A 23135-nucleotide genomic window follows, 5' to 3' on the forward strand; every position below is an offset into this window, starting at 1 on the left:
TAAACCCTTGCTCCAATCTCCTCTTCTTATCAGCGTTCAGATCCCGGGGTTATCGGTGGCCTTTTGCCACAGTTTTGTAACAGTTATGAATAATTTATGACGGAATTAACTGCGGTTGCTAAGAGCAGTGATTGGGAGGTTTTGGAACACAGCCAAAATCTGGCTCAAGTTCAAAGCCATTTTCTCAACAGTTTTTCTGTCTGATAAGCAAAATCTCACCAGTGTGGTCGTGATTAATACCGAGGACTTTTACCTCATTTACATTTCCACAACCTGGGGACCCTCCTTTGTGGATTTGAGGAATTTTTATTGAACAGCATGCTGAATATTCCACTTGACTCCTCCACTGCTCCCAATCGATCAGTTTTCACTGGGACCATATCAACATTGATACATTTCTAATGTTTTGAAGTAGAAAAAAAAATCTCCATCTATTAGCATTTTAACTCTGTATAAGGAAATTACATTTCTGTTCACGTACACTAGACATGCACATGTCTGCTCTGCAGTTGGTTGATTGGTTGCAGAAAATTCTATGAACTAGGTCCGGCAATGGAGAAAAATAAGACCAGGGATTTTTTTTTCCTTCGACTAAAGACAAGGTGGAACTGTAACCGACAGTAAGCATTGCTTGTAATTCATTATCCATATTGCATTCACAGCTGGTAGTCAAGACTGGTTGGTTATTTTCTTCAATAAAAGTGTAATGTGTTAAAAAAAGTGTGAAGAATCAGGGAAGGATTCGTCATGAATGAGAAGATGAAACGGGTACAGGTTTCAAGGTTTACTTTTGTAAATTCCAGACAGTTAGTTGTACTGTTTCTATCTGTAATAACCATAATTTCCTTGGCGATTTAGTTGATGAAGCAAGTAAGCAATCTCTTGAGTGTTGTAAAACTGTGGATGAGGGAGCAGCAGGCAGTGAAAGAGCTACAGATTTATTCCAGATGTCTAAGCAGACAAAGTTAGAGGTGTGCTTTAGAGGTGCAGGTAAAGTGGTGGTGTGAAATGGTGCTATATAATTTCGAATTTCAATAAAATTATTATTCAATTTACTTATCGATACCGTGATATTACTGAAACCTGTGATACCTTTGGTCACTATAGTCTTCATATGGATTTCACTCTGTTCTTTCTAGATAAGAGAGTCAGAAAGCAAGTGCTAGTGTTTCTGCCTGTTCAGACTAACCCTGGAATTTCCAAATTTCCAATTTAAAACGGGTCTCACAGCGTTTCCAAAAGTCTCAGCTTTGGGGCTCAACAAACTTGAGTAGTGTGGATGCAAGATGTAAAACATAGAAAAAGTTATTTAAAAAACAACAACTACGTATTAGTTTGATTGTAGACTGAGGTATGTGTGAGATGGCCTCCATTAGTAAGGCAAAAACTAACAGGCACCCCTCACTATTATGGATTTAAGTAAACAGTCACTGACAGCACTCAGATAACAGCAGTCTAAATGGCAAATTGATGTTACATTTTAATTAATACAGGATGTATGTAGTGGGGATTGTTGGACACGCTAAGCCACACCACACCACACCGTGACTTTCTGTTGTGAAAGTCCATTCTCTCCATGTACTGTTGTGTAAAAAAATCCTCCACAACCTTCTGCTCTCTTTAGAGCAAAGGCAGGATTATGTAGTAAATGATAGTAAAAAAAAAAATTGAAACAAAAAGAGAAGAGCTATGACAAATTTAGGACATTAAAAAGTAACGCGGGACTGGGGTGAATGCGGGACAGCATCTCCAACAGCCGAGAGGACACAGACAAATTGGCAAGATGAACGTTTTACCCTGTTAATCCTCAGTGTGTCGCCCATTTCATCATTTGGTACCGAGTCATGGTAACTTACTAGATGTGGCACCGTGTCACAGTGCCTCTGTCTTTTTCATTTCCCTAATTTGCCACACTCTGACTCTCTACCTTAATCTCCATTTCTGTGTTCATCCTCCTCTCTTGCCCCTGTGTTTAGCCTGGTCACAACTCCAGCTACACACCCGCCTTCAACAGCCTCACCCCTCCCTCATGCCTCTCCCTTATTGTCACAGCCATTGTTGTGCCTAATAAGGTTTATGGAATTACAGATCTCTGAAATTGGATTTTCTCACTCCACCAAAGCAGTGGGATTACGGGTTTAGGGCTGGGAGCATCGGGGCACAACTGACCTGTGACTGAACTGCTTTATATGACTGCACCCTGAGATCAACGGTCCGTTGTTCCAACAGGTCTGGGGAAAGAAAGAAAGGCCGACAGATTTGTTGTATCTGTATGAACCTGACAATTAAATGGATTCTGTGTCAGGCAGGTTTTGGGATCCTTCGTCTGGATTTTCCTATCCCTCATTTCGACCACTCTCCCTCACACACACTCCTCTTCATCCAACTCGGTCTGTCCTCACAACTTTTCACTGTGTTTGATCAAATTCTAATCTAATGAATCTTTTGATCTTCCTCGCCTGACACCCAGACACCTCCCAGATTTCTACATCCAAACCAGCTCAAATTCGCTCTAATCCTTAAAATCTGGCTGCTGGTGAAGCAATTGATTTCCAGTGATGTACAGAGATTTGAACTGTCTATCCCTGAATGCTTATGTTTAATGAACTGTGGGACTCCTTGACTCACCCTGATCCCACAACCAATATCAGCTACCTCATCACAAATACAGATCAATTCCACCCTTATTGTTCAGATGTGATTGAGCTTTAAGTACAGCTCAAGAAGAGGGGTAGCCGACAAGAGTGAGAAATGAGGTGAGAAAGCACCAGAGACATGGCAGCAGCGGAGTGAATGCATCATTGAAATGTTGGCAGGAAGTTGTGGTATTCATTAGGAGAGGTCCGTAGTGGCAGCCTAGTGAACTCTTAATTGGAGAAGAGACAGAGATGGGGATGAGGGATCAATAGGAGCAGAACAGGGGTTCCAGCCCACTGAAATCAATCAGCCTCCTGCCCGACAGGGAACATGCGGCCAATCAAAGAAAGCAGGGGAACGGTCTCCTGCTCATTTACCCCTGTGGTCAAACTTGATCAGGATCAGCCTGAGCAGACATACAGCTCATTCCAGCTCATCTGAGTCAAAGGAATAGGGAGTCGCTCAGTTAATTTTATTTCTCAAATTTGATCTTGTTGAATGTTGTTACAGTTTTTGAAGAACACCATATAATTGTAATGAATCAATGCAGGACAAAAAAAACAATGCGGCAGAATGTCATCGTCCTGATTTGTGATAGATGATTATTTATATGATAATTGTTTAAGTGTTGTTTTTTTATACAGTAAATAAGATTGAAAAACCTGTTCTGCTTAAGAGCTGTTTTGTTGTCTGACAGATAATTGTTTTTTTACATTGGAATAATGGCACATTAAAATATTGACAACTAACAGTGTGTTTGTTCCAAACTAAAGATGCACTAAAACAAGATTTCATGCACTTTTTTGTACATGTTTTTTGTCAAACTATGAAACTGACACCCAATTTTATGAATAAATAGACAAATAAAGCACTTTAGGGGCATTTTGTATTGTTCAGCTCGACAGATATGACGACTTAACTTTATGATTGTTTTGACATATATTGATTATCACATATTCGCTGTATCGTGATATTATCATTATTATGGCCTGTGTAGCGAGTATCGTAAGTTGCTCTATGATTCCTACCCCTGGTAAGTAGGGAAGCATGATTCATTAGGAACGCTGCATGGGAAAGTATATTAAATGAAACCCTGCCATATTTTTTTATTCCGCTGCTAAAAATAGTGTGTTTCTCCTCTTCTTCCTCTTCCTCTTTGCCTGGGTAATAGCCATCCTTCTGCCCTGTCACTTTTTGATGTATCATCCTCTTATTCACATCAAGGACAAGGCCAGGTGCAGAATTTTTTCTCAGTTGCCACGCTTGTCACACTGCCTTGTCACCCGCAGCCTGTTCCAATCCCACCTCCCTCCCATCCTCCCCCGCTCTGCTTACTTATATTAAATCTGTCACTCCTTTATTTTAGCGAGAGAGAGAAAAGAAAGTAAATCACTTCTGCCATTTGCAACCCGCAGTGTCTGCTGAATGCTGCGAGTTTATTTGGATGTCATCTTGGCCAAATGCAATCCTGTCAAAATAAATGATGTCTCTGCTGTATTGTATTGTTGTTTGACAATTCCTCGTCTTGGTTTTTTCTCCTGGGCTTCAAATGTCTGTCTGTTATGTGGTCGGCTATCTAGGAATATGCATCACTGTGAGAAGTAAAGCCTTGACAGCGATCTTCAACTTTTTTCATGCTCCAGATGGATGGACACGGGTGTCCAGTCTCACCTCTCTTTGATGCCCATGAGTGGCTGGCGGTGCAGGCTCAGGCAGAGAGCAGCTGGGGTCAGAGCCGTGCCTTGGCACTGAGATATGTGTGGGCTTATAAGGTTCTGTGGTGTATTCTTAGCTTTAGTGCATACCCAAAGGGGTGTGGTTGTGTGTTGGTGTTTGCGTGTGTGTGTGTTTTCCTGTACTCATACCTTTTGTGAGGAAAATTTTAAGCATAGAACCTACAGAGTAGGAAAGCAAGGACATTTGACCAGTCCTCACTTTTTCAATGGGCTGTTTGAGGGTTGAGTCTTGGTTTTAGAGTTAGGGTTAGGGTTAGAATTAGGATTAGATTAGGGTCGGGGTAAGGTTTAGGGTTTGGCATTTTGTTTGGATGGTTAAGGCTAGAGTAAGGTGCAGGGGAATGCATTAAGCCAATGTGTGTCTAAGATAGAAGTACAAACGTATATGTGTGTGTGCGCATAGTCACATTGTTGTGTACAAAGCATTACACCAAAGATCTCCCAGTGTGGTTATGGAGGGCTCAGCTGGTCTGACCCGCCTCAGATGTTTACATGCTGGACGCTTGCACCTATCCATTCAGAGCACAGATCAGACCGCTCCCAGTCCTGTCAACATGTCTTCTTGGGCAGACACAAAACAAGGCCTTGTAGCTTGCATGATCGCAACTAGCGGCTGTTGGAGACGAAGAGACAGTGTTAGATGGCAGCCGGATGGAACAAGCTGCTTTAAAAACAGCTATTTTTCTGTACCTGAGCTGGTTTTGACACTTACTTTAAAGCATGCGGATTTACTCGTCTGCCTGACTGAAAGTGAGCAATGTTTACATGGCATTACAAACAAGCTGACTATTATCACAATCGCAAAAAATGTCCTGCAGGGTGAGAGGTAATTATGTTACAAATGAGACCATTTCTGCTCTATTTCTGGCGGAGGGCTAATTAACCCCCCACCCCCCCTCAGGCGTCACAACATCGGTCAATATGGATTTTATCTTGTGTGAAATGCTTCCAGAGACATCCATGTAGACTGCAATGCCATGTGTGGCTGTTTATCTCCATATCCTACTGTTTGTCAGTGTTTTGGTCTGGAGCAGATGTGTCCCCATCCTCGGGGCACATGTGAGGGAGGAGTGGTGGAGCTGGGAGTGGCATCTGGACTCAGAATGACTTAGTGCATGGGTTAGGGAGGAAAGAGACAACACAGGCATGGATAAATCAGAATACGTTCATTATTCATGATATTTCTTTTTAATATGTGTACCGGTGTTCTTGAAAGCAACGAATTCCTTAGACATGAGATGAAGCTTGCTCTGTTTGAGCTGCTAACTAATCATCCACCGTGGACTTTGTGTTTACTTACAGAACTTGGCAGTCAGACTGAATTCAGTGAGAGAAGAGAACATTAGAGACAGCTTGTTTAAGAAGGAAGGTAAGGCTGTTCACCCACTTACTCACTGTGAGGAAATCTTCCTCTGGCCTCTCCTCTCCTTCTCACACTATATTTAAACATGCATGTGTGTTTGAGGTTTCTTTATATACTTTCTTACATGTTTACTTTCAGATGTGAGTCAGTGCATGCAAAGTTATGTTTATTCCAATTATTTATATTCATCTTTCCTATCAGTCCTCTATCTAACAAGAAATAAGTCAGGTTCTGATTATTGTTCCTGTTACCATGGATTCCATATCTGAGGAAACAAACAACACAGTATGCCCACGGTTAACGTCAACACTTTATTTACTGTGGGGGGGTCGATGCGTCACCTCCAGAGGCGACTCGCACATCACGCCGCTTCAGTCAGTCTCACATCTCATCAACTCATTTGATCTGCTTGCCAGTGATTAGCATTTCATTCTGCACAAATAAGAGGACGGTTATTGTTGGCCCCACTGAGATAGAATCTGGGATCAAAGCGAGCTGTGGGTTGCGTTGTGGTCACAGCAGACGCCCCCTCAGTGGCCGTCAGTTCAAATGGTAACTTTGAAATATGCAGAGAGTGAGGGGGGTGAGGTGAGGCTGAGGGAAAATAGTTGTGAGAATTAACGAGCAAGCTCAAAATTATGAAATCAATAGCAGAAAAACTGGCTTTCACCCCCTGGGGGTTTCAGGCTGTAAACAAGCTTCACGTCTTTCCTAAACAAGCAGTGATAACTGAGCCCAAGTTTATGTCTTAAATCCGTTTTAAGAGGCACTGAGTTTTCAAAAACTGAAATATTTATGAGCAAATATGCTGTAAAGAGGCGATGAAACTGCCATATCCATACTCATCAGGACTGCAGGGCAGCCACTGTCCTGTTGGCTGTTTACCAGTGACATGCTTGTGCTGCTGTGATCAGAGTCCTCCCGTGTGAACAGTTGGTAGCAGCAGCAGCAGGAGCAGCTCTCAGCACATGTGGCCATAATACATGCACAGCTGTGCACAGCTGACTCATTATCACTTGCAAAAACATCAGTATCAGTGTGACTGTAATTAGTTCTCCTTCTTGAATAACAAATGACTCGCTACACACGGCTCCTCGTATAGCTGTGATTGTTTTCTTTTTGGTTTGTGGTAAAATTTGCCCTGGCTTTGTAACTTTTCGGGACGGAACCTTTGAGGCATCTGAACTTTGATTTTCCTTCTTGTCTCCATGACACTAGCAAGAGCCGACAGGTGAACGATGCACCTTTGGTAAGGTATTCTGTTTGAGGACTGATCTCCACTTCAAAACCACAGCATGAGGACAGTGTTCACCTCTCCCTTTCTTCATCCCCATCGTGCTGGCAGTCGGGGCCTTCGGCAGTGCAGGATAAAAACCAAAAGTCTCCAAGAGAAACTCTTCAAAGGTTCAGCTCATCTGCTGGGTGAAGACTTCGTCAATTCAGTCTTCTCCTCTTAAACCACTGTCCCTTCAACAGAGCTCTGGTTGTTTACGAAATGTGATATTTCTCATCCACTCCTTGCCGTTCGTTGCATAAGGTGCCTTTGATATCTCGTGATTGATGAAGGAATATCTTCCCTTTAACTCTTTGGGGGGATTAGCCTGTTGTTGGCAGCAACCTTAGACTGATTCCTCCCAACCCTCCTGGGGGTGTGTGATGCACGTGCTTGGGCTCTGGGAGCATTTTCCTGACCCTCATTTTCCACATCAGCAAAACAGAAACTGCCAGCTTGCTTCCGTGCTCCAGCCTGCCTTCTGCCCACTGATTAAAAGTCAAATATTAAAGTGCTCTGTTGTGAGCTCGGCCTAATTGATTCTTTCCGCCGGGTGCACACAGAATGGGCTGACAGCAGGCGATACCAGGCTTTGTCAACATCGGGCACGCTGCCTGACGCTCAGGATGGAGACCCCAATAAGGCCCCCTATGAGCGTGCCAACCTGCGGCACCACACACAGAGAGGCCGCTCGGCACTCAGGCCAAGCTTTATAGTAACAACACAGGAGCGGCTCATTCTTTTGCTGTGTGTCAACTCCCGTCTGATGGCTGGGAATTGGCGCTGTATTTGGAAGGATGTGAAAAAGATAGTGTGTGTATGTATGTGTGGGTTTCTCTATGTGTCTACTCTTAGAGAGATATGTCTTCTGCGCACTTGCATAACCACTCAGTTAGCTTAAGCTATCTGGGGCGATGGTGCTGAAAGGAGGTTTCATCTTACCACAAAAGCCCCTTTTCTTTCTCATCTGATCTTCAGCTCTCCTGCCGTTACCATAATTGCTTTAATAGCTTTTAATCACAGCCATGTTTAACAAGGAGATTACCAAACACAGGATGACACCAAGTATATCATCACAGCCCACCCTGTGAAAATGCAGGAATCCTCACATCTTTTGCTTATAGTGTTCAAACCTCCATTAACTACGATGTAGGGATAATTAATTGAATCTTTACAGCAGTAAAAAATTGCTGCTCTATCGTCCTTAGACTAGAAAACTGTCCCTCTCTCGTCTGCTTACCTTATGAATTTATAGGGCATTTTATGTGAGTGTTGAATTGTCTTTGCTCCCCATTTATTTTTAATGCGTTTTACTTCGCATATTGGAGAGTGCAACAGCGATCTTGCGGCTATACAACATTCATTAAGTGCGGACATTCATCCACGACGCTTTTCTCATGAATCTGATTGACCTTTCTCGCACACACTGTGATCCACAGTAAAAGGTTATGGCCGCCTATTAATCCCCCTGTGCTTGAAAAGCAGGGTATATCTCCTGTCCTGTCTGATGCTTTATGTTCCATCTGAGCCAACAGGGCGGTGCGGTAGGAAGGTTTGAAGGTGTATGTCGGGGCTGAGGTCAGAGAGCAGCCTGATGGTGCTGTAATGACTCTATTAGTGAAATGGGGCCAGTCCGAGCTGTGACACCACGCTAATTACAACACAGGGGTGATGAACTTGATCAGGCCGCTGCTAATTCATGTTTAATAGAAGAGAGAAGAGAGGGAGGAAACTGTCAAGGTGACAGGGAGGGGGCGAGCAGGAACATGTACCTTTTTTTTCAATTCTGTGCATTCGGTATTAGAATTTTTTTTCCACATCACATTTTAGTGTGACCGGTTGCCAGCGGTGTCATGGTCTCCTGACTGCTTCAGTAGCAAAGGCCACAGAAAAGTAATCACAATGTCCTCTCCCCTGAGCAGCGAGCAGGGATTTCATTTCTACCTCCATCCTCTTACTTACATGCTGTCGATCCCCGAGGGGATCCAAAGTCTGAGGGGGGGGTCATGATCACAACCACAGGGGGGCTGACAGCTGGCTGCCTCGCTGACAGACACCTAATAGAGGGCTAATAGGAGAGACTGGCATCCCAGAGACCACAACTGTGACCTTGACATGAGCCTGTGGAGGCAGGCAGGCGGAGCGGAGGAGGAATAGAAAGGTGAAGTGGCTCTGTAGAGGATGACGGATTTATTTATCTGACTCTCCATCTGTTTATTTGAACTATGTATACAGTGCCTTGCATAAGTATTCACCCCCCTTGGACTTTTTCCCATTATGTACTGTTACTAACTGGAATTCAAATAGACTTAAATAAACGTTTTCCCATTTGATCAACAAAACATGCATAGTACTTTGGAGGTGCAAAATACATTTTATTGTGACACAAACAATAATGAGAACAAAAAAGTTGACATCTGTTGGGTGCATAAGTATTCACCCCCCTGTGTCAATACTTGGTAGAACCCCCTTTCGCTGCAATTACAGCTGCAAGTCTTTTGGGGTATGTCTCTACCAGCTTTGCACATCTAGAGATGGAAAGGTTTGTCCATTCTTCTTGGCAAAAAAGATGAAGCTCAGTCAGATTGGATGGAGACCGTCTGTGAACCGCAATCTTCAAGTCTTGCCATTGATTCTCTATTGGATTGAGGTCTGGGCTTTGACTGGGCCATTTTAAGACATTAACATTCTTTAATCCAAACCATTCCTTTGTAGCTCTGGCTGTATGTTTAGGGTCATTGTCCTGCTGGAAGATGAACCTCCGCCCCAGTCTCAAGTCTTTTGCAGACTGCATCAGATTTTCTTCAAGGATTTCCCTGTATTTGGCTCCATCCATCTTTCCCTCTATTCTGACCAGTTTCCCTGTACCTGCTGAAGAGAAGCATCCCCACAGCATGATGCTACCACCACCATGTTTCACTGTTGGGATGGTGTGCTCAGGGTGATGGGCAGTGTTGGGTTTTCGCCACAGATAGCGTTTTGCATTGAGGCCAAAGAGTTCAATTTTGGTCTCATCTGACCAGAGCACCTTCTTCCACATGTTTGCTGTGTCTCCCACATGGCTTCTGGCAAACTCCAAACGGGATTTTTTATGGATCCCTTTCAACAATGGCTTTCTTCTTGCCACTCTTCCATAAAGGCCAGATTTGTGGAGTAGACGACTAATAGTTGTCCTGTGGACAGATTCTCCCACCTCAGCTGTGGATCTCTGCAACTCCTCCAGAGTAACCATGGGCCTCCTGGTTGCTTCTCTGATTCATTTTCTCCTTGTCCGACTCTTCAGTTTGGGTGGACGGCCTCCTCTTGGTAGGTTTGCGGTTGTGCCATATTCTTTCCATTTTCTTATGATGGATTTTATGGTGCTCAGAGAGATGTTCAAAGCTCTGGATATTTTTTTATAACCTAACCCTGGTTCATATTTCTCCACAACTTTATCCCTGACCTGTTTGGTGAGCTCCTTGGTCTTCATGATGCTGTTTGTTCAGTAATGATCTCCAACAAACTCTGAGTCCGTCATAGAACAGGTGTATTTATACTGAGATTAAATTGCAGACAGGTGGACCCTATTTACTAAATATGTGACTTGCAAATGTGACTTGTGAATGCAATTGGTCGCACCAGATCTTTGTTAGGGGTTTCACAGTAAAGGGGGTGAATACATATGCACTCAACACTTTTCAGATTTTTATTTGTAAATAATTGTGAAATCCATGTAATATTTCCCCCCACTTCCAAATGATGCACTATTTTGTGTTGGTCCATTACATAAACTCACGATGAAATACATTTTAATCTGTGGTTATACCATGACAAAATGTAGAAAAGTCCAAAGGGGGTGAATACTTATGCAAGGCACTGTACTTCTATTGTCCAGTTAGTAACCCTGCAAGAACATCAACATAAAAGAAAGTGATTTCTCTCTGCCCTCTCTGCCCTCTCTCTCTCTCACACTCTCTCTCTCTCTCTCTCTCTCTCTCTCTCTCTCTCTCTCTCTCTCTCTCTCTCTCTCTCTCTCTCTCTCTCTCTCTCTCTCTCTCTCTCTCTCTCTCTCTCTCTCTCTCTATCAGTCAGTGAAGTGTGTGTGGGTGGATGTGGACATGCTTCAGAATAATGTTCTGATATCTTAATTTATGAATATGTTGACACGAACTAAAGGTTCTCTTTATTAAGGAGATTTACCTTATAATATTTAGAAAGATTGACTATAACTCCCGCGGTATTTTAACTTTTTCTCTTTCAAGATGCTCCAGAGGAGTATGTTCGTGAAGTGAATATATTATTTTAAAAACTAAATTTGACAAGGAAAACAATATTTTGCAACAAGTTGGAATTATAATTAGACCAAAGTCGAATCAGTGTGTTGTCTTCCTTTATACATTGACGTATGTATTTTGTATGAACTTGTTCAGTTCAATGGACCGGAGATTGCCTTTCACATTTGAAAATGCAGCAGGAGATTCTCCGCTCAGGCACGTTCACATCAACAGGAAAAATAACTGGAGCTTTCAGGCAAGGGGTTGCGCAGCATGCGGGAGGCACGGCATAACATAGCTCATCGACACCAGCGGCGCCCCTTATCGCCAAAAGCGGTAAGGGGCAATGTACTGTATGCAGCAACGGACTCTGACATTTGCGTTCTCACATTCAGCCCCTCAGGATAGTTTCAGGAGATTCACCGGAATTCAGTGCATGTCTGAAAAGAGCTTTCGGTTGTTGAAAATTCAACTGAAACGTGAATATATTATCAGTCATTTTGACATATTTAGCATCTCTACATTTGCCAGAATGTGTGTGTATATGTGTGAGTGTGTCTGTCTGTCTGTCTGTCTGTCTGTGTGTGAGTATATTTGTCTCCTTTTTCAGTGTCAGTGATACCGAGCAGCGGGAGGTCAGGCCTGCAGGGACAGCCAATAAGCATCACCCACAGTAAAGGGAGCGCCATTGCTGCCTGATCAATCTGAGCTCTCATTAAAAGGCTGCCAAGCCCTTTGCAACCAGATACAATATCAATACTCCAACACCACAAGGAGACCTCAAGACTCGTCAGGCACGCCACTTGCAGCTTAGCTGTCATTACCGGGCGGGCAACCTGCCAGAGACCCCCTTTGTCGGCCACTTAGGTTCCCCCCATGGTCTCAAACACAGGTCAGGACAGACAGATGGGCTGTCTGGGCAGCTGTCCCAGGAACGAGGCAGAGAGAGGTGGATACTGACCTGTAGATGAGGAGACAGCTCCCAAGCTCTCACAAGATGCAGGGAGGAGGATGTGGGCAGCGTGTGTCGACTGCGTGCAGTTACACAACACTGCGGTTTCACCTGAGGGTTGTTGTTTGGCGTTGGTCATTCCTGAATCGGTCATTTACTAAGGATGATTAGAAGGACCATCGCAAATCTCTTCAATTTGGTTGAATTTAGTAAAAACAAGACACTCTGTGAATCAGAATTATCAGAATCAGAATTATTTTATTTACCAAATATATTTACACCTAAAGGAAATTGCCTTGGTGTGGATGGTGCATTGTACATAAAACAACAATCGGACATAAAACAACAATATATACAGTAAGAACTCTAGCTGATCTGCATGTTTTGTTTCAGTTTAAAAAAATATATGCCCAATGACAATTTGACAAATAGCCCAAACTTCCTGCTGGGAAAAACCCCAAGCTCTGAATAGATCTTTTTTTGGAATTTTGGAGAAGAGTAAATGGGGGTAATTTAAGTGGCCATACATAGAAAGCCTCTGTAATTCAGATCATTGTGTGGAGGTCTCCCCTCTGTGCCCTAATCTTAAACCCCTGTGTGGTTGTGAGAGGGGAGGGAAGTATCGGTGTGTGCGTCTCTAAAACCCCAGTAATCCACCGACAAAAGGCCCCGGAGAAAGCCAGCGAGCGATGACGGGGGGGTTAGGACAGAGAAAGGGAGGAGTGAAGAAGTAAAGCAGTGGTCGTCACCTCTACAACCCCCAAGGGTGTGCTCAACACCAGATAAGATGGCCCCCCGCGCCACATGGTGAAACATTCCGCTACGTTAGAGGGCCTCTTTCAGTCGTCATTACTCATCAGGCGAAGTGATCACATCTGCAGCAGCTGAACTGAAACTTTCAGAAAGAATATGGATTTCTCTGTAATTTATTCAGCACACAGGAAGTTGTTTACCTAAAGTTGAAACTGTTATTGTCTGCAATCATCATTACGTCAGGGCCATTAGGAGCGTCCCCACTGCAGGTGCCAATTGGATGATGGGAGAAAGATGGCATGTAATTAAAACACAACAAATGATGGCTTCAAATCTTCAATTTGAGGGATGTGGTCTAATTTATCAACAAATGTGCAGTTTATAAACCAGAGGCAGACAACATTTTTGTTGCTGTAGGATGATTATTATTATAGTGTAGATAAATTTCACTTTGTCCATCCCAGGAATGTTCCTTTCATTAAACTTTTTTAGTGTTATTGAGTCCTTGCGGATCATATTTCGACTGATGCCTGATCTGTCATTGGTGCAGCAGTTATGCAATGTCATACGGAAGTCACTTGGCTGCACTGAGGTCTCAGTGAGGTAGTTAGGTCTGTGGAACAATGGTCCCCAGCTGATTTGTCTGTAATCCATTTAGCTGAGATGTGACACACTGTAGGGGGGCTTTTTCCTCTGGTCAATAAGTGCCAATAAGAAACAGCCATCACTCAGCGGGCTGCCATGTCCACCAGCTTGCTCACTTGTTTCTGCTGTCAACCCATGTCTCAAAGGAGCTGGCGATTGCGTCGCTCTTTCAGATGAACCACAAATGGCTTTCCCATACAAATCTCAAAAGGACAGGAAAAGGCAAGGACACTTGCGGACTGCAAAGCAGGCGCATTTCCCTCAGACGTCTGAATAAACCCATCTAAAGCGAGAACAGCCACGTATTTACAAAACACCATTGGCAGTTGCTCATTCTCTCAGTCTTAAACCCCTGGAGATGGGGCTGTGGGGGGTTGAGCCCGAGGCAGGGACAATCAGAGCTCTGTTTGTATTTTCTCTAACACCTCTGTGTTCTCTTTGGGGTCTCATGGAGCGTACTGCAGGGGTGCAGTGGAGGAGGGGTAAATGCCATGACCCTGCCGTGGAGCCTGACTGGAGCCCGCTCAAAAAACCTGTAGACCACCACGCTAGCCCCACATGCCACACGGTTACTGCTGGCAACGGAGAGGGAGGTGGACGTGTGTGAATGACAACTGAATTCACCACAACATCCTCTCGCTGCTGCAGGTTTTGATGTTGTTATTTGTGTCGTGGCTGCAATCCAAGCTCATTATGAGGAATATGTTCACTGAGGTAGTTTGTTAAACCTGGAGGAGACAAAAAGGCAGACAGTAGCTGTGGGATGCCCTTCTAATGCTGCCAGGGCCAAATCATTTGAGAACAACACAACAATACGATGCTGCTCATCTGCTTCAGATACAGAGATAATTAGTCCAACTGTTGTTCTCTGCTTTTTCGTCCCCTCGCTGGAGACTGAAATTTGAGGTCTGATACGCCGAGTGTGGATGTGTTTGTGTCTGTCTGCTGCTCTGTCTGTGTGTTCACGCGTGTGTGTGTGCGTATGGTGTACATTTTTAGTCAACAGAGAGAAACAAGGGAGTCTGTCGGAGCTCTTTGTTCTCCAGCGAGAACACATCATGACTGGGCCTTTTGTCTGAACTGACACCATCATACAGTCTCTTTATTTTCCTACCTCTCTCTGCCTCTCACTCTCACTCTCTCCCTCTTCCTCACCCCCGTATTATTTCCTTCAGCAAACTATTTGCCCGACATCCCATCACTCCCTCTCCCTGCGTGGAAACCATTTAAGAGATAATGGACCCTGTGGATTTTGGAGTTGCAGAGATGGAGATGATTTTGTGTCTGGATGTGGACAAAGCTCTAACTCAGTGCTGACATCTTCCAGATGATGGCGAGATACCAGAAGATGACTTCTGAGGACAATTTCTCAGAGTCTGTGTCTGCATTTATAATTCATCAGTTTGTTTGATTATTACCCCACTTAACTTACCCACTACTGCTTGAATTTAATTTGCACCATAAATCAAACGGGAAAATTACATAATAAAAAATATGCGGACACCCAAACATGACATTGATTACATTCATTTGATTGTTGAATGTTTTTCTTCAAAAACAATTAATTATTATTACTGAGCTGCTAAAACAAGTTCCACTATTCTGGGGAGGTTGCTCACAATTTGTTGGATCCTTTGCTTCAAAGATTTGACCTCATTCAGTCACAACCGCATAAGTGAGGTTGGACACTGATGCTTGGTGATAAAGCCTGGTTCACAGTCGCTGCTCAAGTTCATATCATAAGGATTTAGATAGTATAAGATGAGGTCAGGGAAATTTAGGGCGTAATGAGAAAAAACTTTCTGTATAGACCAGGCTAAAATGTCATATTCTGTAGCACTGCTGAGGACTTAGGTGTCTTGGCCAAATCATGAAATCATTAAAAAGGGTATGTCCAGGAAAATGCATGCTTTCACTGTTGGGGAAAATATGCAGACAAATGTATGTGTAAGTTGTATTGCGTGTGCGTGTGTGTGTGCGTGTGTGTTCCGTCCAGTTCACCAGCCAGAACACATCACAGCTTCACTCCTTTTCTCAGAGCAACAGATTCACTGCAGGATTAATGATGTGTTAAGTGCTAAAATTACACTCATTGATATTTCACTGTCTGGGTAGAACATTCCACACAGTATTAAAGGTGAGGGAAGAATATAGTGTATGAACAAGAATAAAAAAATGTCGAGGCAAATAGATTAACTGCAGAAAGCAATAGTTCATTCTTGAGTTTCTTCCTCTCAGCAGAAATCTCATTTAGTCACTTCTAAATTCCAACCACTGCTCTTTTGTGTCTTGAGTATTCAAACTGAAAATTGCTGTACAGGTTATGACTGTCGTCTCAGAATGTCTGCCGACAGCCAAGCTTATCAGAACCTGAGGGAAATCTAAATTAAATCTTCCCGCTAAATGGGACCAGCCCATGCTTTATCTCTTGTCATTCACAACTATTAAAGTTGGTGATTAGGAAGTAACATGTGTGAAAAGAGTTTTAAAACAAAGAGCAGTTGGAGAATCATTGAATGTGACTTCAGGGTTATCAGTCAGGGCACAGACAGTTTGGGCGGACTGTGCTGCCATTGTTTTAGATTTCGTTAAGTCAACATGAATGACTGATAAGCTGTTAGTTTAGAGGTCAGTGGTAGAACAGATCATAAGGGATGACAGTTTTTCTTAGACCGATGATGAGATAGAACTGTAAGTGTTTACTATTTAACAATGATAAAAACCAACGCCTCAGTTTTTGCCTCTTTTCAAACTAAAATCAGAACAGCAGCTTTTCCTAACTTCTCCATTGCGCTTGAAAAAATCAAGTATTGTGATCGGCAGGGGTAAACATAGCAACAGTAATGGGTTTTTAAACTAAAACGTAGCCTGAGACATGGGCAACATCAGACACACTACATAACTATAAAACATATTAGCATAGCATTGACCAATATAAATTAAATAAACCAGGTGAACTAACATTATCAAAAACACAGTTGTCAAAGAAATAATATGAATAACGTTGAGATGAATCTTGTTACACCTCCCGTCCCTGTGATGAGGGAAGAATATGCCACAGTCTAATTTCCAAACACCATTTATACAAGTCTGATGCAGCTGAGATTTAATTTGTTTACCGGCAGGCAACTGCAACAACAACATCCTGAACTGGTTACTCTATGGAAAGGGTTAGGGCTAATAAGTGTCTCATAATACACTCATAAAGTATGTTAATAAGTGTCTCATAATACACTCATAAAGTGTGTTAAGGTCACTTATTAACAGTTCAAATAAGTAGTTACTGTGTAAGTATTCCTCTAACCAAGTGTTATAGTGTTTCAGGTCCTTGAATAATACCCTGTCAAGGAACGTATAGTATTTTGTCATGTAGGTGAGAGACTGACGAGCCCGATTGAAAGTAATGATTTTGCTGCAGTGTTTTCCAGGTGCTGGTGGCACAGATTCACAAGCAGAGAAAGATAGAGGAAGGATGGCAGCAAACCATGGCTTCTTATTATCATGAAAAAAGCATTCCATACTGTATTGAGAACTCCTCCTTGCACTGACACACACATATACTGCTCTGAGAAAAAGTTACTTTCACATAGATGCGTGTCGTTGCAGAATTTGCATCTGAATACCAACTTTTGTTGGTAAATTCAAGGGTCCTTGGAGATTTTGCACATTCTGTTCAAAGCGAGTCAGGCCAGTGGGAACAAAGTCACACATTAGCAAAGCCCTGCCAGCCTCGATTATGACCAAAGGGATCGGCTTGATGGTGTTGCATCAGGCCACATTCAGAGCTGGATGTGTCTATTTAAACTTTCCTGGCCACTTCCTTTATGTTTTCCAGCACGAAAAGGAGGATGTGGATGTTCCCAGCTCCCATATTTGGTTTTATTCTGTTTTATTTTATACAGCAAGTCTTGTTCTGTGAAGCTCGTCTTCTCGTTTGGGAAAAAAATCCATCTGCAATGGAAGTGCTCGAGCTTTGTTCTCTCCTGACTGTGTGCCTAGAGGTTCCTTCCCTTTCTCACACTCTCTCCGTCTTTTTCTCTCCATCTCTCTCTCTCTGTGTCAGAACATTTGTGATAGAGAAACCAGGAGTTTGGCTTCAAGTTTGTGGGCTTTTGCCTCCATATTTTATAGGCATTATGAGATGCTGCTGATTAAATTGCAAGTGTACTTTCTGAGGTTTTCTCGTATTCTGTCTGTGGTCCCAGCCTTCTCAGTGGGCTGTAGATTGTATGAATCAGACTTTATGCCTGTTTCAAAGCCCAAGGTGTTTTATTCATTGGGGGGGGGAGTACATTAACACTTTGGAGAAGTCTTTGGAAGATTTATAAAGCACTCTCTTAGCTTCCTCACTGCCTCACTTGAACTATTATAGCACAGATGTGTGTTGTTGGGCAGTGTCAAACACCTGTCTGTAGATCTGGTGTATGTTTTCATCCCTCCACTCATACCACCTTCTTACCATCATGCCCGTGCTGTGACATGGCTAGCTCGGTTGTCACAGCATTTATAATTCAGTCTTATCAATAAATGATGGGCGTCATTAAGTTTTTATTTGGCAATGCTGTGCTGCTGTCTCTTAGAGCGTCTTTACAAGCAAATGACTGAAGTGCAAAACTTTCCTTCTGTGTCCTGACTTTCAGGCATCACTTGGCATTAGTATAACCTCAGATGATCCTTGGCCCTCAAACATTTTTTAGAAGTCCATTCCCTATGATCTCATATTCTGCAAGCTTACTCCCCCAGCCCTCCCTCTCAAAGCCCCCAATCTTTAATGAGTTTTGCTGAGAGTCATATTTACCCATGTTGTCTTGTGTTTCTGTCTAAATGGCAAAAAAAACCTCCTCTTTCATTCCATCTCATCCGGCTGAGTCAGCATTGTCGTTTGGACGTTCACTCAAAGTGTAAAAAGCTGATTTGGCCAGAGCTGTTTCAGGAAAACAAGCTCCAAACCATCAGAAACAACAGCTTGCTCTTGCATTATGGATGTGTACTAACCATCACACTGGTCATGTTATTGGAGACTGATAACAGCTTGTTTTAAGTTTCCCTATACGGTGGTCCATCTCTGTTTCTCCTCACATTTTCAAGGTTCCTAAAACAGCCTCTGTCTGTTTTGGACGTTATGGTTTCCTCTGCGACGTCTTTGTGGTTTCATGTAGCATCTGCCACCCAGAGAGATAAACAATACCGGTGGATGAAAGAGAGGGGGAAAGAGAGAACTGAAAAGAAAGCACTGTATGTGTCAGTTAGAGCTGATAAAAGCCTGAAAATCCAATTAGTCCTCAGTTTACCGGGGAGAGGAGGAGGGCCTCATGGGAATAATGTCAGGAAATAATCACCGTCGTAGCATGTCAATAACACAGCATTTACATACTTGGCAATTGATATTTCACTGTATATAACTGAGCTGGTAAATCTGAATCAAATCTGGTATTCCATGATGTTTTTTCCCCCCCATCAGCTTTTTGAACAGTGAACAACATCAAAGGGAATTGTGGTATGTTTACCAAAAATGAAAAATGAAAACATCTACTCACTCCTTTTTCTATGGAGGGGTGGGTGAAGAGTCCACAAAACGCTTTAGGAGTTTCAGGGGTAAACAGTGTTGCACCAACCACTTATTCAAATAAAAAAAAATTAAAAAAAACGACTGGAAAACAAGGTAATTTACACCATGATTTAGCCTTAATGTCCACTGTGATCCTCCTGAGTAGATAAAGAGGGACTTTTTTCAACAATCCCTTAAAGAGGATAGTGGCAGAGGTGAAGCTCTGAACACACTGAATCTATTCTCTATTCACTGTAGATGTCGTAGAATCCATTTAGCTAACTGATGAATATAGACTATGCTGGTTACATGTGTTGATGGTGGATTGTGTTCATCCAATGCTGGATATGAAAGAAGGGATTGGGCAGGAAGAGAGTAGGAGATGGGAGCAAGGACGGTTTCAAAACACATAGCGCCCTGGGTCAGAGCTCATGTGCTCCTGGGGGGAAGAACCACATGCCCTGCTGTTGGAAACCAGAGTAAACCCAGCTGCTGCTGTACAGTGTGCGTGTTTGAATGTGTGTCTGTGTCTGTCTGTGTCTGTCTGTGTGTGTCTGTGTGTGTGCACAAATATTCACATGCATTTGAGAGTGCCCATTTGTGCCTTATGAGCAAAGCAAGACCATAGAGGAGGATGGAGGATATGTGTGGGTGCTTGTGCAATAGGAAAGACCTTTTTAATGAGCACAGTCTGGACACCAGAGTCGACCAGAGAGAAACATGGAGCTTTCTGTTAGAGAGGAAATCTCTTACATTCAGCTCACACTTCTCTGCTGTGACTCTGTGAGTATAGTAGCTCTTGTAATTATCTTTTCTTTAAATGCGTTGTGTGCGTGCAGCCGGGCATTGTTGCATTGTGTTGAACTGTTTCCTGTCAGGTTGTCGTTAAGGAGGAGCAGTCCCAGCAGAGAAAGCTTGCAGTTGTGTTGTTGTTATTGTCTTCATCTTCACACAAATATTGCTCCGACCACATACTCCTTATGGACTCACATACACGCACACATTTACCCAAGCCCCCACCTTTGTGTGATAGTGGTGGCAGGGTATTCACTGCCTCCTGTAAACCATGTTTATGGATTATGGTCACTAGGGCATGTGGCTGCTGTGATTATGTGTCATCATAAAATAGGCACATGTGTTCAGTATTTCTCATATAAATGTGTGACATCTTACAGCGCAGTGAAAAGAACGTGGGTTTATTAGAACAAATTGGGTTTATTTAATAAGGACTTCCTTTGTTTTAAAAGTTCATATGTCAAAAAATGTATTCTTCCTGATGTTTGTCATTGTCTAGAAATTAAATATTCTGTTCATGAGACGTTTCTGTCTCGTGGTTGAACTGCAGCTATCTAAACTAGAAGCGGTTGTTTACCTCTGCTTTGTTCTGGGACTGCAGTGGTTGTTCCTGCAGTTTCATACTAATTATAGATATTGTTTCAGACAGGTAGAAAAGAAAAACAGTTTCCATGTTATACTCTGAGGGGATATACTGTTAATGAGGAAGAGTTATTAGAGAGCTAATAGGATTGCAGTATAATTTTGTCGAACCGCATGTAGAGATTAATTAAGAAAAAGCTCTATTTAACACTTTTACTCTACTTATCATGGTAAATTCTCACAGAGGGCAGAATTTGTACTTTTTTGCACATCTTGAGGCTCTTTTTTTTTTATTGACCTCGGTGATATTGCTGTATGCTGTTATTTTTCCTGCTCTCATTTTTCACTGGAACTTTAGTATTTTTCTCTTCCACACTGTGTCGACTCTGTATCTAAGTCGATGTTCTTCCTCTTCTATTCTCTCTTGATATTGTCACCCTGCTCATTGACCCCTGTCTTAATTTTCCTCCTCTCATCCTCTATTCTTCTGTCTTTCCCCTTCACCTCTGCTCCCTACCCCTCCTCCCACCCCACCGCACACCAACTCCCCTCATCCCTCATATCCATCCTTACCCTCTCCTGGGGAGGTGAGGCCTGAGCTGGCCCTAGGCCCAGGCCCATTAGCCCCAGCCTGCCAGCCATGTGCTCATCACCAGAGATCATTACAGCCAGCCAATGACACCACTCTAATGCATCATTAATGATTGATTAACGAGCTGAGCTCAGCCTAAACGGGTGCATTTGTAAGGAAGAGCACCCTGTAATGGCTGTGCAAGGCTTCCATCTGCAATTTTTTACAATGTTTGTGTGTGTGTGTCTGTGTGTGTGTGTGTTTTATTTTTAACATTCTCTCTGTCTCTGTTTCGTCTTTCAGGTTGAGAGAACTGAGGACTGAGGTGGTGACTGCAGGGTAACAAGATGGCAGGGCGGGTTCTCTTGGCCCCGCTCCCTATTCTTCTTGTCCTCCTTTTTGTCATGGTGGAAGTGCTTCCTGTGGCCCACGGCTCTGGCTACCTGTCTGGATACCGTCACAGGTCACGCCTGCAGAGGGACCGCCACTTTCGCAATGTCCGACCCAACATCATCCTGATCCTCACTGATGATCAGGACATCGAACTGGGTTAGACATTTTCCTCCGTTAATACTTCCTCTGTGTGTGTGTTGACTGGGTGTTTGTGCATCTGTCTCTCTCTGTGTGTTTTGTGTTGATGTCCCATGGGTATGGATATTCTCTCCATTTTTATCCAACAGCATCAGCAAGGGGAAGTCAGTCTAATGCTGCCTCTTGGCACCATAACAACTGGCCCACTCAAAGTCATGTGCTTCATTTGCCAACTCCTCCATTGCTGGCATGAAATGAGGGCGGCCTATGGCTTCCATTGTCTGGTTGCCAAACCTTGGCCATCTCCCTACCCGCTTAAGTCCTTTAGCGGCGTATTGGACTGGAGTGGCTGCATAATGGCCTCGGTGACATCCTTTGTCCTCCTGTGATCGCTAGTGAGAAGACTCCCATTGAAAAGCAGGAATTTATGGTCAAGCATCTGTTTCCCCAAACAATCACCATCAGCCTGAAAGCTTTTGGTACACAGGGTTACACTTTACCAATAAGATTTATCCCCTCATTTTTCTTTTCCCCTTCTTTTTCTCTCACCATGTCCATAATGGTTTTTGGTTTTAGCCCCCCATGCCCCGTGTTTATATTTTTCACTGTTTACCCTTTCTGTTTTCCTTGATCTCTCACTCTTTTTCCCCCTCTCCAACTGCTTTATTTCCCTCTGCGTCCCTTGCCTTTCAATCCATGGCCTCTGAATTGCCTCTCAACCTCCTGTCTCTTTTTTAAAACCTCCCCCACCCACTTCTCTCTCCCACTCTTGTCTCCCAGGCTCAATGCAGGCCATGAACAAAACTCGGCAAATCATGGAGAAGGGCGGCACGCATTTCTCCAATGCTTTCTCCACCACCCCCATGTGCTGCCCGTCCCGCTCCTCCATCCTGACGGGGAAGTACGTGCACAACCACCACACCTATACCAACAACGAGAACTGCTCCTCGCCGTCGTGGCAGGCCCACCACGAGCCGCACACCTTTGCCGTGCACCTCAACAACACTGGCTACAGGACAGGTGAAGACTGAAAGTAGCATCCCACACGTACATTTCAGTTGACAGTTCACAGATTCTTTGGGGCATGATGACAACATTAACATAATCCTGTTCCTTCCCTCAGCCTTTTTTGGAAAGTATCTGAATGAGTACAATGGCTCCTATGTGCCCCCTGGCTGGAAGGAATGGGTAGCACTGGTGAAAAATTCGCGCTTCTACAACTACACCCTCTGCAGGAATGGAGCACGAGAGAAACACAGCGGCAACTACTCAAAGGTATTAGTGGTATTAATTCCCCTCCCTGAAATTACAAAAACATTCCCTGCAGTTTAATTTAAAGGAAATATTTCTAGGTTTGTTTTTAAGCATTGCTTTCAACTGTAGCCATATGTTGTTTATTGCTAAATACTGTGAGAATATAATGGCATCGCTTTTATATTTTCCAAACTCATATTTTTAGCTAAATGGGAGATGATTTAATGGAAACCAGGAATTTT

The 23135-nt window shown here is 43.3% G+C and overlaps 1 protein-coding gene across 7 annotated transcripts in view; it reads left to right on the forward strand.

The window, feature by feature from the left end:
* The window catches only part of sulf2a (sulfatase 2a), a 48187-nt gene that overhangs the window by 16384 nt on the left and 8668 nt on the right, over nt 1–23135 (forward strand). For 6 of the 7 annotated variants that reach the window (XM_053444505.1, XM_053444510.1, XM_053444508.1 and 3 more), the window contains 4 exons: nt 5676–5742; nt 21412–21657; nt 22420–22659; nt 22763–22914. In XM_053444505.1, the coding sequence (XP_053300480.1) occupies nt 21456–21657; nt 22420–22659; nt 22763–22914 (594 nt within the window). In that variant the 5' untranslated portion in view covers nt 5676–5742; nt 21412–21455. The remainder of the gene's footprint in view (nt 1–5675; nt 5743–21411; nt 21658–22419; nt 22660–22762; nt 22915–23135) is intronic. The other variant, XM_053444506.1, reaches the window with a different exon arrangement.

Source organism: Pleuronectes platessa, chromosome 2 (assembly GCF_947347685.1).
Source record: "Pleuronectes platessa chromosome 2, fPlePla1.1, whole genome shotgun sequence".
NCBI lineage: Eukaryota > Metazoa > Chordata > Actinopteri > Pleuronectiformes > Pleuronectidae > Pleuronectes > Pleuronectes platessa.